At 36.6% G+C, this 19119-nt stretch overlaps 1 protein-coding gene across 13 annotated transcripts in view; it reads right to left on the bottom strand.

Moving 5' to 3' along the window:
• The window catches only part of arhgap12b (Rho GTPase activating protein 12b), a 68618-nt gene that overhangs the window by 9619 nt on the left and 39880 nt on the right, over window positions 1-19119 (bottom strand). For 3 of the 13 annotated variants that reach the window (XM_048169725.1, XM_048169724.1, XM_048169728.1), the window contains 10 exons: window positions 9191-9451; window positions 8452-8592; window positions 8286-8366; window positions 7407-7532; window positions 5960-6031; window positions 5432-5503; window positions 5067-5128; window positions 2318-2399; window positions 1774-1896; window positions 922-1023 (listed from right to left, as the gene is read on the bottom strand). In XM_048169725.1, coding sequence (XP_048025682.1) covers window positions 922-1023; window positions 1774-1896; window positions 2318-2399; window positions 5067-5128; window positions 5432-5503; window positions 5960-6031; window positions 7407-7532; window positions 8286-8366; window positions 8452-8592; window positions 9191-9451 — 1122 coding nt within the window. Of the gene's footprint in view, window positions 1-921; window positions 1024-1773; window positions 1897-2317; window positions 2400-5066; window positions 5129-5431; window positions 5504-5959; window positions 6032-7406; window positions 7533-8285; window positions 8367-8451; window positions 8593-9190; window positions 9452-12714; window positions 12890-19119 lie in introns of those variants that run through there. The other 10 variants (XM_048169726.1, XM_048169731.1, XM_048169732.1 and 7 more) reach the window with 7 other exon arrangements.

Below are 19119 nucleotides of genomic sequence, written 5' to 3'. Positions count from 1 at the left end.
AATCTAGCTTACTGCAGTGTGCAACAAGTGTCTCATAGTAGCCGCCGATCGAACGCCCAGAGTAGCATTATAAAACTTTCAACACAAAAAAATGTGTCTAATATGATAAAACAGCACTGCGTTACCCCACATACTCATAACCGGAAGAAGCGGAAGCGGTGTCTGTGGCATTATAAAAGCTCCACTGCTTTCAAGCCATGTGTCGTGCTTGCGCTTGACTCTCATTAGCGATTGCTCCAGCTGCTTCATTCCGCTCCAAAGGCTTTCAGCCCCACCCTGCTTCATACTACAGTAATGTTAATAAATGTTTAACACATTAGCTAATCCATGAATATGATTTCTGCCCGAGTCTCGTTGGATTCTTTTCCACAGGCCTCATCAAGCTACGCCTTTGTTTTGAATATGCGACCTCTAGTGGCGGAAAATTACATATTGTGCCTTTAATCTTGAAAAACTAATATTATAAATGCTATGTTGCTTGGCAATTGTAAACATGCTGCAATTATGCTAATGTAACTGTAACTGTATTATAGTACATGATGCAATTTATCAGGATTTTCATTACTAATAACTTGGCTAATATCTAACAAATACTAAATAACTAATAAAATAAGTAAGTAATAAATCAGCTACTGTTGTCTTAAAGTATTGCTGTTGTCGTTAAATAAAAGTAATAAGCCAGTAATGGTTAAATTACTGTAATTTTATTAAGGTTAAGAGTTCTAGGCACTGTAAAAACAACCTCAACCAGTGTTAAAATAAATGTAACCAACAGTCTCTCATGGCTTATTGCTTTATCTTCTTCTGCTAATTCAACTGGAAATTGCCCTGTAATTACTGTAAATTAACCAGAAATGTTAAAACAGAAAGTATTTACTACAATTTTGAGAAATTCAGGAGGTAAAATCAGCTGACTCTCACCTCAATTACATGTTTCTTGCTGGACTTTTCTTTGGATGCCCATTCGACCGAACCTCCTCGGAGGTCCACTGTGAATTCTGGTTTGGACTGGTTGCCTCCAAACTTTAATAACAAAGGTAAATTAAACAGCTCAGTTTAAATGAGTTTTAAATGACTTTTTTTTCAGTTTTATGTGAGTTATTTAAGATTCTCTTTAGTCCAGTGCTGTTAAACAATAGCTATATTGTTGTACCTGGTCAAAAGTGAGTTAACGGAGAACACTGCATTTTAAGTGTCAATTAGTTCTGGGTGCCAGGGAATGTCCACTAATAGGTTAGATTTGAATATTAAATGCACAATGGTTTGCAAAGAGCATTCCCATATTTTGCTTTGCGCAGTGGTAAGCTCCACTTTGTATGTTGTGATTTTTTACACATTCAAATAGCATAAAATAAATGAGTCTAATTATGCAGAAATGCATGCCAGCAAACATCCATTTTCATTTACTAACTCTGGTTATTTGACATATTAAAAGTTTGAAATTCACTCTCTTGCAGGACGAACTGACATCAAGCACATAGCAGAGGGCGATAAGTGTGGCGCACAGGCAGAAAGTAGGACATGCACAAATAAAATGGGAGACAAGCTGCCCTGCTCAGCTGATCTCAGAACAGCTCTACATCACATAACTTATATTAACTTATAAATATTTATATAATGGAATTAAATCATATCAAACACCATACCGTTTTTTAAACCATCTGAAGAATTTATCATCAAATTACAAATCGCATTCATCTTTAATCTATGCAAAACTGTTCCTAGATCAGCATATTGGGCACATTCATTCTGTTCAGAGAGGCTGACACATACAGAAGGAGCCCGGTCGCGTCTACAGTGCGTATAGGACACTGCAGGCCGGGGCTTAATCGAACGCTTCCAGTTACTTAGCAATGAAAGGAGGAGTTCAGGAAAGGAACCATTGCGGCAGTACGACTTTGAAGAGACAGAGAAGAGATGAAACAAAGGAAAAGAACAGAAAAAGAGTGATGATGCATGAAAACACTCACAACACACATGGGAGATTTAAACGAAAGAGAGAGGTACAAATCAGCAAGAGAGCTAATGTTTATAGTAATCTGAATACTACTTTTTTATGTAAAAGGTGTCTTTTTTTGTTCACATTTGTTGAGCACTGAATGTGGACGCAGTTTGCACAGTGGTACACTCCTGCATAAATGCAGGCAAATTTGAGACTATGGAGGAGCCTGCCAGAATTCAAAGCATGTAAATTGAAATAATGCTGTCAACCGTTGCTACAGACCAACAAGGTCAAATACACTGAACAATTTTCAAGAAGAAAATTCCCTCCTTGCCCCAGAGGAATGGACCATTGTAACCTGGCATTAATACATACCCAGCTGGTGCCGCTGCCCTGACCCTTTGCAAAGAGTAATGAGGATCCCTGCAGGACAGTCCAGGTGGAGGCCCAATTCTTCCTGCAGGACAATAAAAACAATAAGTGAGCATCTGTGTCACTATTTTAAAGATCAAATGATAAACTAGAAAAGGAAATCACCAAAAACTGCATTTTTTTTTTTTAAGTGCCCCTATTATGCTATTTTAAAGGCTCCTAATTTTGTTTTAGACAACAGGTTTTCTCATAATATACAGTGCAGCATCACATCTTTTCTCACAGTGTCTGAAACAGCTCAATCAAGGATCCAGTTCTCTCTAAACCCCTCCTTTTACTCTGCTCTGATTGGTCAGTCTGTTCAGACTACAGGCAAAGACTTTATATAAAGAAGGCGGTGCACTTGTATTATTATGAATGGGAGAAAGTGCAACGTGCAATATGGCGGAATAAGTCCCGCCTTCTAAATAAGAGCCAATCGCCGACTGGTAAATTCATCGCGTCACTGCAGCAGCCGTTAGAAGCTCCGGTTCCTATAGAAACAGTCAGACGCGCGCTTTCTATAGAGATGCACACTTAGGACTGCACATGATTATTAGATTGAAAAATGCTGTCATAATTTGAGTGTTTAGAAACAAAATTTATAAGGAAGTTGTTGTCAGATTTCATTGGTGATTTCAAATATGAAATTTAATCGAAAGCTTGGCGAACAGTTTTGGAGAATTTGATGTTTTCCCATTCAAAGAGATAGGAGCTGCACTTGCATCCCTGAGAGGCGTTTCAAAGATGGCCGCCGAGTGAAATGACTTGTCTTAAAGGGACTTTGCTACAGGGCATGTCGGAAACAAAACCTTCATTACCATATTTGAATTTCAGCTCCGGAAGCTTCCTCAGTGATGGCGTCGGTTTTACTATATCAATTCGAACCCAAGTGGATTTGCTTTCACAGTGCAGAAAACAGCATCTTTGTACCGTCAACATCACAAACCAAACTCTTCCAAGCCTCAGCTATAACTACAGTGTTTGAGGGCGGGGCAAAGTAGGCGTTGTTTGCGAGCAGCCAATGAAGACCATAGGCTGGCATTAAGCAAATGTGTTACAAACCTGCATAGGTTTGTAACAGGAAGTGAGACTGGAATTATTGACGACTCATTTCGGCAGTTCAGAATTGATCCTTTCTTTTAGAAGACAATAAGTTTATTTGACATGCACTTTGATGTTTAAAGGTGCCCTAGAACTTTTTTTTTAAAAGATGTAATATAAGTCTAAGGTGTCCCCTGAATGTGTCTGTGAAGTTTCAGCTCAAAATACCCCATAGATTTTTTTTAATTCATTTTTTTAACGGCCTATTTTGGGGCATAATTAGAAATGAGCCGATTCAGGGTGTGTGGCCCTTTAAATCTGGTGCTCCACGCCCCAAGAGCTCGCGCATGCCTTAAACAACATAAAAAAGTTCAAACAGCTAATATAACCTTCAAATGGATCTTTACAAGGTGTTCGTCATGCATGCGGCATGCATGCGTCGGATTATGTGAGTATTGTATACTGTTATATTGTTTACATTGATTCTGAATGAGTTTGAGGCTATGCTCCGTGGCTAATGGCTAATGCTACACTGTTGGAGAGATTTATAAAGAATGAAGTTGTGTTTATGAATTATACAGACTGCAAGTGTTTAATAATGAAAATAGTGATGGCTCTTGTCTCCGTGAATACAGTAAGAAATTATGGTAACTTTAACCACATTTAACAGTACATTAGCAACATGCTAACAAAACATTTAGAAAGACAATTTACAAATATCACTAAAAATATCATGTTATCATGAATCATGTCAGTTATTATTGCTCCATCTGCCATTTTTCGCTGTTGTCCTTCCTTGCTTACCTAGTCTGTTGATTAAGCTGTGCACATCCAGACGTTCTGCCCTTGTCTAATGCCTTTCATAATGTTGGGAACATTGGCTGGCATATGCAAATATTGGGGCGTACACCCCAACTGTTACGTAACAGTCGGTGTTATGTTGAGATTCGCCTGTTCTTCGGAGGTCTTTTAAACAAATGAGATTTATATAAGAAGGAGGAAACAATGGAGTTTGAGACTCACTGTATGTCACTTCCATGTACTGAACTCTTGTTATTTAACTATGCCGAGGTAAATTCGATTTTTGAATCTAGGGCACCTTTAAAACTTTGCAGACCTTTTACATTCACAAACAGTTCTATTACATACTGCATTAAAGGGATAGTTCACCCAAAAATTAAAATTACCCAATTTTACCTAATTTAGATTTACTCAACCTCAAGCCATAGGTGGTTATGATTTGGAAAAGCCAGGATATTTCTAAATATATCTCCGATTGTGTTCGTCTGAAAGAAGATAGTCATGTACACCTAGGATGGCTTGAGAATGAGTAAATCATGGGGTAATTTTCATGTTTTTTTTTTTTTTTTTGGGTGAACTATCCCTATAAAATTAATATTCGGAAAACCATAATAGGGACACTTTAATGACCAATGCTTAGATATCACAATTTAGCACAATTCATTCTTTGTAGCATCAACCGAAAAGAAAAATAACTTTTTTCTTAAAAAAAAAAAAAAAAAAAAAATTATTTATATATATATATATATATATATATATATATATAAAAATACACACACACACAACATATTACTGCATAATGCATAAACATTATTAGTATTTTACTGTCTATCTATTTCCCCAACCTAAAAAAAAAAAAATTTTTTACCTGACTTTCTTGCCATGTTCAGTGATTTTGGTGACATTGAGAACACCACACTTTTCTGAGGGCTACAGAGAGGAGAAAAATGAGCTCAGTGAATAAACATGAAAAGGAAAAACAAATAACAATAAAGGGGAAAATATCAAATAAAAAAGTAAATAAATACATAAAATAAGAATATGGTTTATTATTATATATTATAATGATTATAATATAATGTATAAAAATTATTATTATTATTATTAGCAGTAGTATTTAAATTAGGCAACTGAAATTGCATTGTTAATTCTAATGACAACATGCATTTACAAGAGAACTGAATGTTAATAAACTGAAAAAAGCCACATTCACGTGTTATTGGTTATACTAACGGTAGAGGGGTGTTTTGGTGAAGAGGGGCAAGAGTCTGATTCAGGAGAGTTGTGTTTGGCATTTACAGACTCCTGCAAGTGATAAAGCAGAAAATGTGTGGTGTTAAACATTCAGAGTAGAGGTGGTTAGAGGATGAATACAAAAAAAGGTTAGATACATTCTGAATGCAATTAAGAATTTCCTGAGAAAAAGGCTGATATATTAGTGTTTACATGACAGATAATGGTCAGACTCAGTTAGTTCAAGTCTTGATGTACTATGAATTATTTGTACAAGATGTTTTTGACATGTTAGTAATAAAAAAGTTAGTATAAAGGCAGCACACAAACATTCAAATAAGCACACATATATACACACCCAGATAAATCATGTAGAAATCATGAAGTGCACATTTTGAGCAGGTTTTGATTAACTAAAACTCATTTATTTCCTTGATTTGCTTGAAAACTATTTCAATTTGGGAAGGTGAAGAAATCAAGAAGTCTGTAATCACATCTGATTGGTTACGGCATAATGAGGTGACTAACTTCTCTGTACAGTGACAGACCGAAGCCCCTGGAGAGGCGGTTCACGCTGAACCATCTGTTTTTGAATGGCAGCTGGAATGAAAACCATTGTGTGACACAAGAGCAACATGATGTCAGGCTTGTTTCATTTAGCATCTTTAAAGAACCAGCATAATTGAGTGACAAAATAAAACACAAAACACATGCACTGAGATTAAGAAGTGTTAAAAGCCTCACGCTCTCTTATAGGAAATATATTTGGTATGTGTTAATCTTCACTGGCATCTGTGTGGGAAAAAAACGACTTTGACAGCCTTCTAATTGGCTTTTAGGCTACATGCTGGTTTTCATAGTAAAAGATTTGAGAGGGCCTGAGAGTTACATAAATGGAGTCAGTAATAACCATAAACACCCAAAAAGTCATAACCCAGGGCAATAAACATCAAAGTGGTTATGTTACATTCATTAAGTGCTGGTCTATTGGGAAAAAAAAAAAAAAAACCTTTTGTAACATTACACACTACCAAAGTAAATATAAACATAAAATAAAATTTGGGGTCAATAATATTTTCTTTTTCTTTTTTTTCTTTTTTTGGGAAGATATTAAACAATTAATACTTCTATTCAGCAAGGATGCATTCGATTGATAAAAAAGTGACACTAAAGGCATTTATAATGTTACAAAAGATTTTATTTCAAATAAATGCTGTTCTTTCTATTCATCAAAGAATCCTGAACAAAAATTGTACACTGTTTTCATCATTTATAATAATAATAAATGTGACCCTGGACCACAAAACCATTCATAAGTCGCAAGGGTATATTTGTAGCAATAGCCAACAATACACTGTATGGGTCAAAATTATAGATTTTTCTTTTATGCCAAAAATCATTAGGATATTAAGTAAAGATCATGTTCCATGAAAATATTTTGTAAATTTCCTACTGTAAATATATCAAAAATGTATATTTGTAAGTAATATACATTGCTAAGGACTTCATTTGGACAACTTTAAAGGTGATTTTCTCAATATTTTGATTTTTTTTGCACCCTCAGAGTCCAGATTTTCAAATATTGTCCTATCCTAACAAACCATACATCAATGGAAAGCTTATTTATTCAGCTTTCGGATGTTGTATAAATCTCAATTTCCAAAAATTGACCCTTATGACTGGTTTTGTGGTCCAGGGTCACAAATGTTTTCAAGTCAGCATATCAGAATGATTTCTGAAGGATCATGTGACACTGAAGCCTGGAGTAATGACTTCTGAAAATTCAGCTTTGCCATCACAGGAATAAACTACATTTTAAAATATTTTTAAACAGAAAACAGTTATTTTAAATTTATATAAATATATATAAATATATATATATACACACACATATAAATATATATAAGGGAACTTTATTGTGAAGAAAGAACACAACCAAAGAGCACATTTGCTTGTGTTTAACACATAGACATACCTTATCACTGATGTCCAGCACATATGTGCTGTGTCTCCACTTGGTCAGCACAATGGGCTCCTGCTGCTTCCTTTCCAAACTGTGACTCTTAGGAGCTTCTCCAGAGATCGGAGGAGAGAGATTATACTGAGAACAAACAGGAAGGGAAAAAAGAGAGAGCAAGTGTTAAAAAAAAAAAAAAAAAAAAAAAACATCAATCAAACCAAGGCTGGAAATGCGGGGGGCTCGGGGTACTGAGTCCAGGAAGTGAATTTCAAGGGGGGACAGAGTTCCAGTTCAAAATCCAGAGGATTTCCATCTTTTATCCACATTAATAGCCTACAAATGCTATGCAAATTTCATAAATATAGTGGGATTTTCTGCATCTATTTATACACAATTCTACAGGAAATTCTACAATGTTTTGAAGAAACAAGCAAAAACAAGTTGGTTAGAAAAAAAACCTAACAAATGTATATACTAAATGAGTATAGACAGTGATAAAAACACAGAAAAGAATAGAGAACAGCTGCTGGGGTACCTCTCTCCTCACCGTCCACAGCACCATGTGCGGTCAGATCCCCTCCTCCGAACATGAGCCCGCCCAATCCGCACAGCCCCCCGGAGTACAACATATATGTGTATGTGTGTGTGTGTGTGTGTGTGTGGATGGAATGAGTGTAAGAGTGTGTGTAATAAAAGTGTCTAACAGTGTCTAGCAGTGACTGGGGCACTAGAAACACTGATCTTGACTAACCAGATTAGGGAATCAGGGTTACTTATAGATTTTCCAGGTAAACCACCTACTGTCCAGGTTAACACTAGAGCTAAAGCAGGAAATTAACAACAACACATGATTAAAAGACTGTCTGGGTGTACCTGTGAAAAAGTTTAACTTACTTTTGGTAACTCCCATTCTGAACGGGATCCATCAGCACTGTAGTAATACGGTCGTCCTTGTTCATCCACATGCTTAATCCACTGCCAAACAAAGACAAATATCTGTTACTCTATGTATCATCCATAACAAATGAGATTTTGCTGTGTACGCAGCTCTTTCCAGCACCTTCTCGTTGGTGTATTCAGACACATAGAGCGTGTGGCCATGTTCATCCAGTTCCTCAGACCAGCCTCTAGGGGGCGATCCGTACTGACTGTCTGACTGACTAGAGTGTGTGCTGGGACAGTTCTCCTCAGACGACAAATGCTAAAGGTAGTGAGACAAGAGAAAGAGAAAACAAAAATGGCAGAAAGACTAAGTAAACAGCGCAAACTTAGTGCATCTGTAACCGATAATATTTTAACTGATAAACGAAATATACTATGCCCCCCTTTTATTAAACCATAATTTATGTTTTCACCACTAGATGGCAGCTATGGACAATGAAAATTGTGAAACTTTGATCGAAACCTCAGATAAGGCTGTTCTAAATAAGTCTGGGAAACAGGTCAAACAATTTACTCTTATAAACACAGACATACATGTTAGCTTCTGAACAACTTAACTGACATTATTTTAAATAATAATCCATGATAATAGTAATATCGCCTGAGAATGAGTTGCTCCACTCTGTTCTGTCTGAAGCTGGGTCAACTGCTTGTTGAAGCTTAAATATCAGAACAGCATTTTTCAAAAGCTTAAATATAGACTGGAGACCTACTTCATCTTTGGCCCAGTTCAAACTTTCACAAGCATGCAGGCACACAGTCACACTCACATTAGCATAAAGATGGTGTGTTTTACAAATCAGATATATTTACACAGTTGACCAATATCAATGGATATTTTTCAAGTTGTTTGTTACCTCCATGTCTCCAGTGTTGGGCGTGTCTCCACGACTGACCCCGTTGTCTCGTGACCGGGGTGGTTTCCAGGTCCTCTCCTGAGTCGTGCGGTTGTAGTAGAAGTTTCTTCCACTCGTATCTTTGTGCGTTTCCCAGTCGCCCAGGATGTGGAGAGGGGAGGAAGTGGGAACAGGTGGGAGAGATGACTGAGAGATCTTCAACTCCTGGAGGTTTGTGTACACGGGGGACTCGGGTCGACCCTGTCCGGTAGGAGATATGCCCTGTGGACAAAACAGAGAAAAGGGCAGCAAGTCAGAAAATTGAAATTTTACAAAAGAAAAAAATGTCTCTCCAGTTCTGCATGAAAATCAATATTCTGTTTAGCAGCTAAAATATAAATGTCTCAAAAGATAAGTGCACACATCTGCCAAAGCAAGAGGGTCAAGAGAAACAAAAGCAGCTAATAAAACTGTGATTGATTCTGCCAGGCAGTGGAGAAATTCTGAGAGAGATCCAAGATTCACAGATTCCAAGAAACATCTGCCAGTTATTTTATTGATGCGTTCACAGCTGACAACTGGCTGGACTTTCACACTGTTCATTTAAAACAACTCATGTTTTAAATGAGAGGAAAGCATGGGGAGAATTCAGTAAAGTTAAAAATTAAGCATGGAAATATTTGCATATGATTTACCAAGAAAGAGAGACAGAGAACAAACTCAAAAAGCAGTTTGAAAAGATGCAGACATCACTGAATGACCGTCTGTACTTAATCACTTGTAAATGTTATGACAGAAAAAGAGTCAGTTCAATAGAAATGTCTTAGTACACATAAAAGTATAGAAATCAGTCAATTAACTTTCAGTTGTTTGAAAGAGTTATTTTAGAAAGCATCTCTTCCTCATTACTCTAAATGAGACCGCATCCTCGCTTCTGAAGGTGCTGTTATTTTGGTGTAACCCATTATGAGCTTCACCATAATGAAAACAAACCGCACAATACAAACCAGAGGAAAACTGAGTAACTGAAACATATACAGGAAGAACAGAAATAGAAGCCAGTCTCTCACCTGAGGGCAACAGGATCTACTGCTCTCAGAACATTAACAAAGTCACTAGTAACTACTTGACTTGAAACCCTAATACGGCAACTAGTGATGTGCAAATTAGAGTATGTACAGTATCTGTGAATGCATACGCTACAATTGGGTGACCTGTTAGGGGGTGCAACATGGCACAAGTCTGAGGACCAATCCAAACCAATGACCCAATGCTAACCTTTGAAAAAATCTGACACAATTCCTGTTTTTATGGAAAGGCTTGTTGGCAAAGACCTCAAATAGTCAGGGAATTTGGAAGAGAGGGCCTGTTGGCTAATCCATCCTGTCATGCATGGAAACATATGAGACTTCCTGTCATACTGAAATAATAAGGTTTATCGTGATAATAGACTCAAAGCTGCTCTAACATTTTCCAATGTCCTGTGTGACTGCGTGGCATTGGGAAAACATTCCAAAAGAAAATCCCAACATTACATTCATCCAAATGCATTTTGACTGGCAGTCAAATATTCATTTATTTGTATAATGACCACTAAAATACATTTCGCTAGATCATGTTCAGCTTACATATTTTAAAAAAAAAAAAAATAAATAAAAAAAAATAATTATGTCCATATATTTATTTATTTGGCAACTAGCTGTGATTTAATTGTGATCATGACCAGCTGACGTACATATCACTTTAATTACAAATTACATAAAGACAGAAAAATAGTTAAAGGTGCCCTCGAATGAAAAATTGAATTTATCTTGGCATAGTTAAATAACAAGAGTTCAGTACATGGAAATGACATACAGTGAGTCTCAAACTCCATTGTTTCCTCCTTCTTATATAAATCTCATTTGTTTAAAAGACCTCCGAAGAACAGGCGAATCTCAACGTAACAGTCGGGGTGTACGCCCCAATATTTGCATATGCCAGCCCATGTTCCCAACATTATAAAAGGCATTAGACAAGGGCAGCCAGTATTAACGTCTGGATGTGCACAACCAAATCATCAGACTAGGTAAGCAAGCAAGAACAATAGCGAAAAATGGCAGATGGAGCAATAATAACTGACATGATCCATGATTACATGATATTTTTAGTGATATTTGTAAACTGTCTTTCTAAATGTTTCATTAGCATGTTGCTAATGTACTGTTAAATGTGGTTAAAGTTACCATCGTTTCTTACTGTATTCACGGAGACAAGAGAGCCGTCGCTATTTTCATTTTTAAACACTTGCAGTCTGTATAATGCATAAACACAACTTCATTTACCATCGTTTCTTACTGTATTCACAGAGACAAGAGAGCCGTCGCTATTTTCATTTTTAAACACTTGCAGTCTGTATAATGCATAAACACAACTTCATTCTTTATAAATCTCTCCAACAGTGTAGCATTAGCCGTTAGCCACGGAGCGCTATCAAACTCATTCAAAATCAGAAGTAAACAATATAACAGTATACAATACTCACATAATCCGACGCATGCATGCCGCATGCATGACGAACACTTTGTAAAGATCCATTTTGAGGGTTATATTAGCTGTGTAAACTTTGTTAAGGCACTGTTTAAGGCAAGCGTGAGCTCTGTGGGCGGAGACCACGGGATTTAAAGGGGCCGCTGCATAAAATCGGTGCGTTTATAATGATGCCCCAAAATAGGCAGTTAAAAAAATTATTAAAAAAAAAATCTATGGGGTATTTTGAGCTGCAACTTCACAGACACATTCAGGGGACACCTTAGACTTATATTACATCTTTTAAAAACAAAATCTAGGGCACCTTTAAAACTACCCTAGCAGAGAAAAAATATTTTACAATGTATTTGAAATACATTTATTATGTGCTAAATATACTACAGGTACATTTACATATTTATATGCTAAAAAAATTTTTTTTTGGTGTACTAAACTGGTATTACTTAAAGTCGGCTAAATTGGAACAACTAATTTTGTACTTAATTCTGCAGAAGTAGTGCTGAGGTCCAACTAAAAATATATTTAAGTATATTTTATTGTGCCAAAGTGGAACTATTGCAAATATACTTTAGATACACTTTAAATAACTTGCTTTTGAAGACTGATATTATACAGTGATCATACAATCCTTATTAATAGTGACATTAAAACCCTTTTTAGGCCTAATATTAAGAAATGTTAAGAAATTAAGAAATACTCCAAATAAAGTTTAATTACAATTTTTTATCAGTAAGTCTTAATTGATATGTCAATAAATATGTAAATGGTATTTGAAATATACCTAGTATGAAATAAATGTATGTATTAAAGTTATGTATGTTAGAATAACAAAAAAAAAGCCAAGAAAATAAACACTGCCAAGTATAATACTACCAATTGTGCATAATATAATATAATATAATATAATATAATATAATATAATATAATATAATATAATATAATATAATTAATATAATATAATATAATATAATCACTTAAAATCAAACGTTAAAAAAAAATACATTGGTAAATTTCACCTTCTGACTCCTGCTTGTCTCTTGAACTGTAGATCTTTTTCTCTTCAATCTACTGCGATACTGAAACTCTCCACCTAAATATCTGCATAAAAACCTCAACCCTTGTTTGCATATCTGTCTCCGTCTTTTGCTCTGTCTCAACCACATGCACACTGTATCTGTAAATGAACACAATGTTAGAGAGACCAGCCTCTACTGAATTATTTCATAAAATAGGGGACCCAAAAATAGTTCAAACAACAAAGTTTGTTTCACTCAGTGCATGTACAATGTTGCGTGCAAACAGAAACAGAGACGAACGTATTCAAATCCATGCTCGGCCACATGCCTCCACATGGAAATCTGTAGAGCACACCCAAGAGGAAATGCACAGCACGCACATACACGTGGGTAACAGCTGTGAGTGTACATGTATTAAAACCCCTAGGGCAGAGGGATATTTGAGTATGGACTCAAAATATATGCAGTCAGGTTGCATGTATATGAGGTCAAACTGAAGTACTACTAGCATACATTAATGCTAATTGGTTTCATGTTATGAGACGTCTACTGTTCCAGAGATGTTTTCAGATTAGATGTTCAGATACGGATGCTAATGAAGTCCTTTGTGGTTACCAGTCACACACACAGGATTCTGATGGCTTCTATTCCTTGTATGCTTTCTCATTCAGGCAGTACAAAAGGTACAATAGATGCAAAGGCACCAGTCACTGTAATTTGAATTCTGCAAGCTTTTGTAAAATCTTCTTGAAGCAAGAAAATATTCTTTCATCTTTCAATAAATCATCATCCATTCATGCATCTGTCCATCATCCTCCAAGTGCCAACCACTCTTATCATGCTTGTGGTACATTATGAAAGCTACACTATTTTGTTTGACTTTTGCCACGGTAGACCTTCTATTGGTTCAGACCACATGGGATAGCCTTCATGTATCAATGAGTCTTGCATGGCGCCCAACATCCTGTTGCCAGTTTGTGGCTTGTCCCTCCTTGTACCACTGTTGGTAAATTCTCACCACTGCTGACTGGGAGCAACCCACAAGCTTTGCAGTTTCAGAGATAATCTACCCAGACCATAATATGTGGCCTTGTTAGGAGATGATCAATGATATTCGCTTCACCTGTGACTGTTCATAATGTTTTGGCTCATCAGCTGTTCTCTTCTTGTGATTGGCCACTAGGGGTCCACATTAGACCATTAAACTGTGCGCCAAAGAAGGATTATTTGCAAACATGGTAACCTGCATTCCTTTCCCTCCTAATCACCTCACCAGTGTGTGTGTGTATATGTGTGTGTGTGTGTAGTGTGTTTGAGAATAAAATAAGAAACGGGACAAAAGTAAGGTCCCCCATAAGCATTTCTATAGGGTCTTGGTCTTGATTAATGCTTATTGTACATTATCCTCCTCATAACACAGCTTACAAAATGAAAAAATAACTGAAGTTAAATATTGATTTGATTTGAAATAATTGTATTAGCTTACTTGCAGATTAAGGCTCAACAAGGTTAAGAAACTAACACAGCTATGTAGGCACTTTTCTATCTGAGACAAGTTCAGCGGTCATTACGGAACAATATTTGACAGCAAAATCCCATTACTGACCAAGTATTTCAGAAAGGTTCTATTAAGGTTATTCATGCCATGTACGCATTTACTTAAAGGCCTTTATGTGCTAAGCTGGGACGTACTCTAAGATGGTTACATAAGAGAATGAGTGTGTGTAAGGTAAGAAAGAGAAGTGAAAAGACTTGGATAAGGTCACAATTTTGTGATGTTTCTTTATGGATGTGCTTGTGTGTAGGACAGGGGCGTTTTCTACACAAAATACAGGCTAAAAGCCAAATGAGAGGAGTCAGTGCCTGCAATTGGCTGATTACCCTGTCAGTGGACTAATGCCGGCCTATCATGTTCGTAACAACTGCCAAATACAAAATATAACTCACTCATACAGATTTCACACCAGGTTTGGTCACTGGTGAAACTCCAATGGCACTTTGTAATTATTTTACATTTTGGCGAATTAGCGGCGTATTGGTGGCAAATTTGTACCTTTTCGTACAACCTGCTGGTTATGTGGGTTAAGGGTAGACCTTCATGCTTAAATCAAATCATTCAAATTCATACAAACCTGCCACCAAATTGCCAAAATATAAAACAGTTACGAATTGCAATAATTTTCAAAATCACTGACTCGTAAAACATTATCTCATGAGATAGGGTTGGTTCAGCTCAGTTAAATTAAATTTCATCATCATACTTGCAGACTTCATGATGCTGAAAAGAATGTGAATATTAGTAATAATGGTAATAATAATCTCTATTTATCATATTGCTCCCCTTTGTTTTTAGAGGGCACGGACCTTCTTTTCTCCATCAAGGACTACCCCTTACACAAAGAAAGGCCTATCTCACTCTCTTTTTTTCTGGACTAAGTATGGATGACCAGTATAACCTACATTTCCATCTGACTGCCTGCAGTCAGGATGCATCCACTCAGCTACACATTAGCACATCTGTGACATATGCAGAGCCACAGCCACAGCCACCCAGTCACCTCCCCCAGAGCCCCTGGAGCCTCATGGATGTGTGCTCAACCGAACATGAGGTCTATATCTACAGTATGAGACCACAATATCTACTGCAAGTGTGTCACGAAGGACACAACCCCACACATACTCAAATCAATAAGTGAGGCTCCAGGAAGGCTGATTTAGTTGACAGCAAACTTTATGGAGAATTTTAGCTCTATTTCACACCTCAGTGAGTTCAGCAATGCTTAAACTCTGACAGAGAGACAACCAATTAACCTTTAGGTCTTCGGCACAACGCTGCTCGATACCGCACACGCACAAACCAACGGACCACCTCGCGCTCATCGCTAATGCTGATGGTTTCTGTAAGACTCAATGAGAATATGAAATCTCAGTCAGAGCAGCATGAAGTACAGCTGTACACTTTCCTCTCTAAAGCACTGCTACAGATGTTGAATGGGTACAAATGCAGCAAGAAAAAAAACAGATTGAAATTAAAGAGGAAAATCTGACAAAAAATGATTAGATTTTTTGCTTTAGTTATGTAGAGCCTATAACCCATCCATCCATCCATCCATCCATCCATCCAGTCAATAGGATAAAATGTTGTTTTGGGCCCCATTGATTGATTGATTTATTCTTTCTTTCTTTCTTTCTTTCTTTCTTTCTTTCTTTCTTTCTTTCTTTCTTTCTTTCTTTCTTTCTTTCTTTCTTTCTATCAATCAATCAATCAATCAATCAATCAATCAATCAATCAATCAATCAATCAATCAATCAATCAATCAATCAATCATCCATCCATCCATCCATCCATCCATCCATCCATCAATCAATCAATCAAACATACAAACCAACCAACCAACCAACCAACCAACCAACATTTATTTACAAAGCACTGATTTTCAACTGAAACCTTCTTCAAAAAATATAATAAAATAAATTCATACAGGTGTGACAATATTAGGTTAAGTACATGATGACCAGTGATGGGAATAACGGCGTTATAAATAACGCGCGTTACTAACGCCGTTACTTTTTTCAGTAACGAGTAATCAAACGAATTACTTTTTCTCCAGTTACAACGCCGTTAGCGTTACTGACAAAAAAAAAAATGCTGCGTTACTATAATTGAGCTCACTGAAGCGGTTTTCATCTGAGTAGGCTCTCTCTCAGCCATAGGACCTGCAAAGTTTTTTTCTCTGGTGTGTGCTGCGGTTAGTCAGACACAAATATAATTTTAAACTGATAATAATGTATGATGCGCTGTGTGTGTGTCTGTCAGAGCATGCGCGCGAAGCGCGAGCTCAAACCAGAATACCCTTTTTGATGCTTGATCGAAAATATGTGAAAGAGTTTTTTTCTAGTCGACTAGTAGTTGTTCATTTAAGCTATTAGTTGACTAATCACATTTATATTAATATAATTTCTTAAATACTGGAGAGAATAAACCATAATAAGGAGCGTTTACATAATATAGGCTATATAGCACTCAATGGCACGCATAATTGCCATAAAGAACCGGCAAAAGTAGCCTAATGATTATGAGTGTGACAAAAACAGCAAGGAGATTAATTGTTTATTAATAAAGTAATGTTTTCTGAATCAGTGTCGGCTGCAAAGATGAAGTTGACATTGCTGATTCTCATTGCTGATTCTCATTGCTGATCATCTGCTCATATGGACGCGCCTAGAGAGATAACGCACATTTCATTCAGATTAGGCTATATAATCAGAGTAGCCTCTTTCTTTTCGTGTTTAATTACTTCATTTTCGTTAAAGTAGATATTTCAAGCATTCTATGGATATATTTCTCATGTCTGCGAGGCAAGCAGCCTCTGAGTTTCGGTTCATTTAGCCTATAAGACGCGCTCCAGTTCACGCGCCAGTGATCGCGCCCGCGCCTCCATGTCATGATTTTATTGTCTGCTATATTTGCTTGTTATATATTAAATCCAAGCAATTGGTTGATGAAACATTGATTAAAATTAAGATACAATTTTTACAAAACGAAATTCACTTTAAAGAGAGGCTTTCTATTAAACAAAACTTAATGAAGTGTTTAAAATCATGTCTGACCCACTCCATGTCTCCCGATATATTTGCGCATCTTATGATGCATCTTACTCATGCTGTTCACTTTTCATAATCGAATAAATGGATTTAAAACATAACATAGGACTATTTAAACATAAATATGAAACTACGTTTTCTTTAATGGCTACCAACACAGTACAGAGAAATTTCATGTCGTGAGCAAGAGCGGATCATGAGTCAGGAGGAGTCGCATCAAGAATAATTTATTCTTAGACTTATATGTAATATTGGGGGCATTCAATTTATTTGGCATATTTTTATTTTATTTTATTTTTTTTTTAAGTAACGCAATAGTTACTTTCCCTGGTAATTAGTTACTTTTATAATGATGTAACTCCGTTACTAACTCCGTTACAATTTGTGAGAAGTAACTAGTAACTATAACTAATTACTTTTTTAAAGTAACGTGCCCAACACTGATGATGACAGAATTTATTATTTTTGGGTGAACCATGTGTAGATTTGCATCCATCATAATCAGTGAATGTGGCAGTTAATGAGTTTCTGTGATTGCGTAGAAGTGTGCACGTGTGTGTATGTCTGTGTGTGTTTGGAGAAACCTACAGACGAAGTGCTTTGATGGTATTCCCAAATCCACTACGGCAGACGGTGCGTCCCGCAACCATGCAAATCCCTGTGTTCTCATTGGTCCCCTTCATCTCCCCAAAAACCCCTATTAATTATTCAGAAATGTTAGCGAGGACTCCTAGTGAGCAACACTCTGTTCTCTGCGCTCAAACCTCTGCTTATGAGTAAATGCCCCATATCTTCAACCTTACAGCCTGTACACACACAACTCGCATTGCAAATCTAAAGCTGGTCTTCATTGTTACCAATCCATGTTTTCCATAGTTTTCCACATACTTTGGCCATTATTGCACACAAAATTACACTACTGTGTAGCTTGATGCTGCACAAAACTGAAAATTTCACATTAATCCTTGTTATAGATATAAGATGAGTCCACGGACAAAAACTGGTTATATAACACTGTAAAAGAGAAAAATAGGCAAGGGGAGTTCAAAACATGGGGATGGTTGTCACCTAAATTAGCTTAAACCATGAAGTGAGTTGCGGGGAGAGGATGCTCCTGGACAGAAGGGCTGTATTGATGATTCTTCCTTTATCTCTCTCTCTCTCTCTCCCATCCCCCTTATCCCTCTCTCTGTCTTTCTCTCTTTGTGTTCCCTCTATGTGCTGATGGATGCAAAGGCTTAAAAAAAACTGCACTACTGAAAAACTTAATTGAACTGACACGCTCTGCTACACAAGTATAACATTTCCACAGTTTGTATTTTTGTCGACATAACGTATTTCCTACGAGTTACAGTATCTACGGAAAAGCAGACTGTAGCTTGGGGGAAACTACTAATCCTGACCTGTAAAATCTTTGGGCTGACCTTCAGGGATAAACTCTTCCTTCTCTTGATTCATGTATTGGGGTATGCATTGACCTCCAGCATTGGGAAGTAACTAAAAAGGCTAACTGATACCAATTATTGTTTTCAAATAGTATAGATTTTCATTTAATAAGCGGTTTGTTCCAAAAAGAAGCACAAAAATGTGAACTTTCGTCACATTATATGGTTAATGGAGCATTACAACCAAGCAAACAAACAATATTGGCCACTTTAAGGACCTTTAGTTTAGTTTTGTTAGCAATATAGTGCAGAAATCATTGCAAAAGGCTAACTTGACTGTAAATATTTAAAATGTTGATTAGCTTGACAAGCTAAAGCTACTGTTTTCAAGTAGCATTCCCAACACTGATGACCT

The sequence above is a fragment of the Megalobrama amblycephala genome, linkage group LG20, assembly GCF_018812025.1.
Source record: "Megalobrama amblycephala isolate DHTTF-2021 linkage group LG20, ASM1881202v1, whole genome shotgun sequence".
In the NCBI taxonomy this organism is placed as follows: Eukaryota; Metazoa; Chordata; class Actinopteri; order Cypriniformes; family Xenocyprididae; genus Megalobrama; species Megalobrama amblycephala.
The sequence above is the reverse complement of the archived record's forward strand: the minus strand, read 5'-3'. Positions and strand labels throughout refer to the sequence as shown.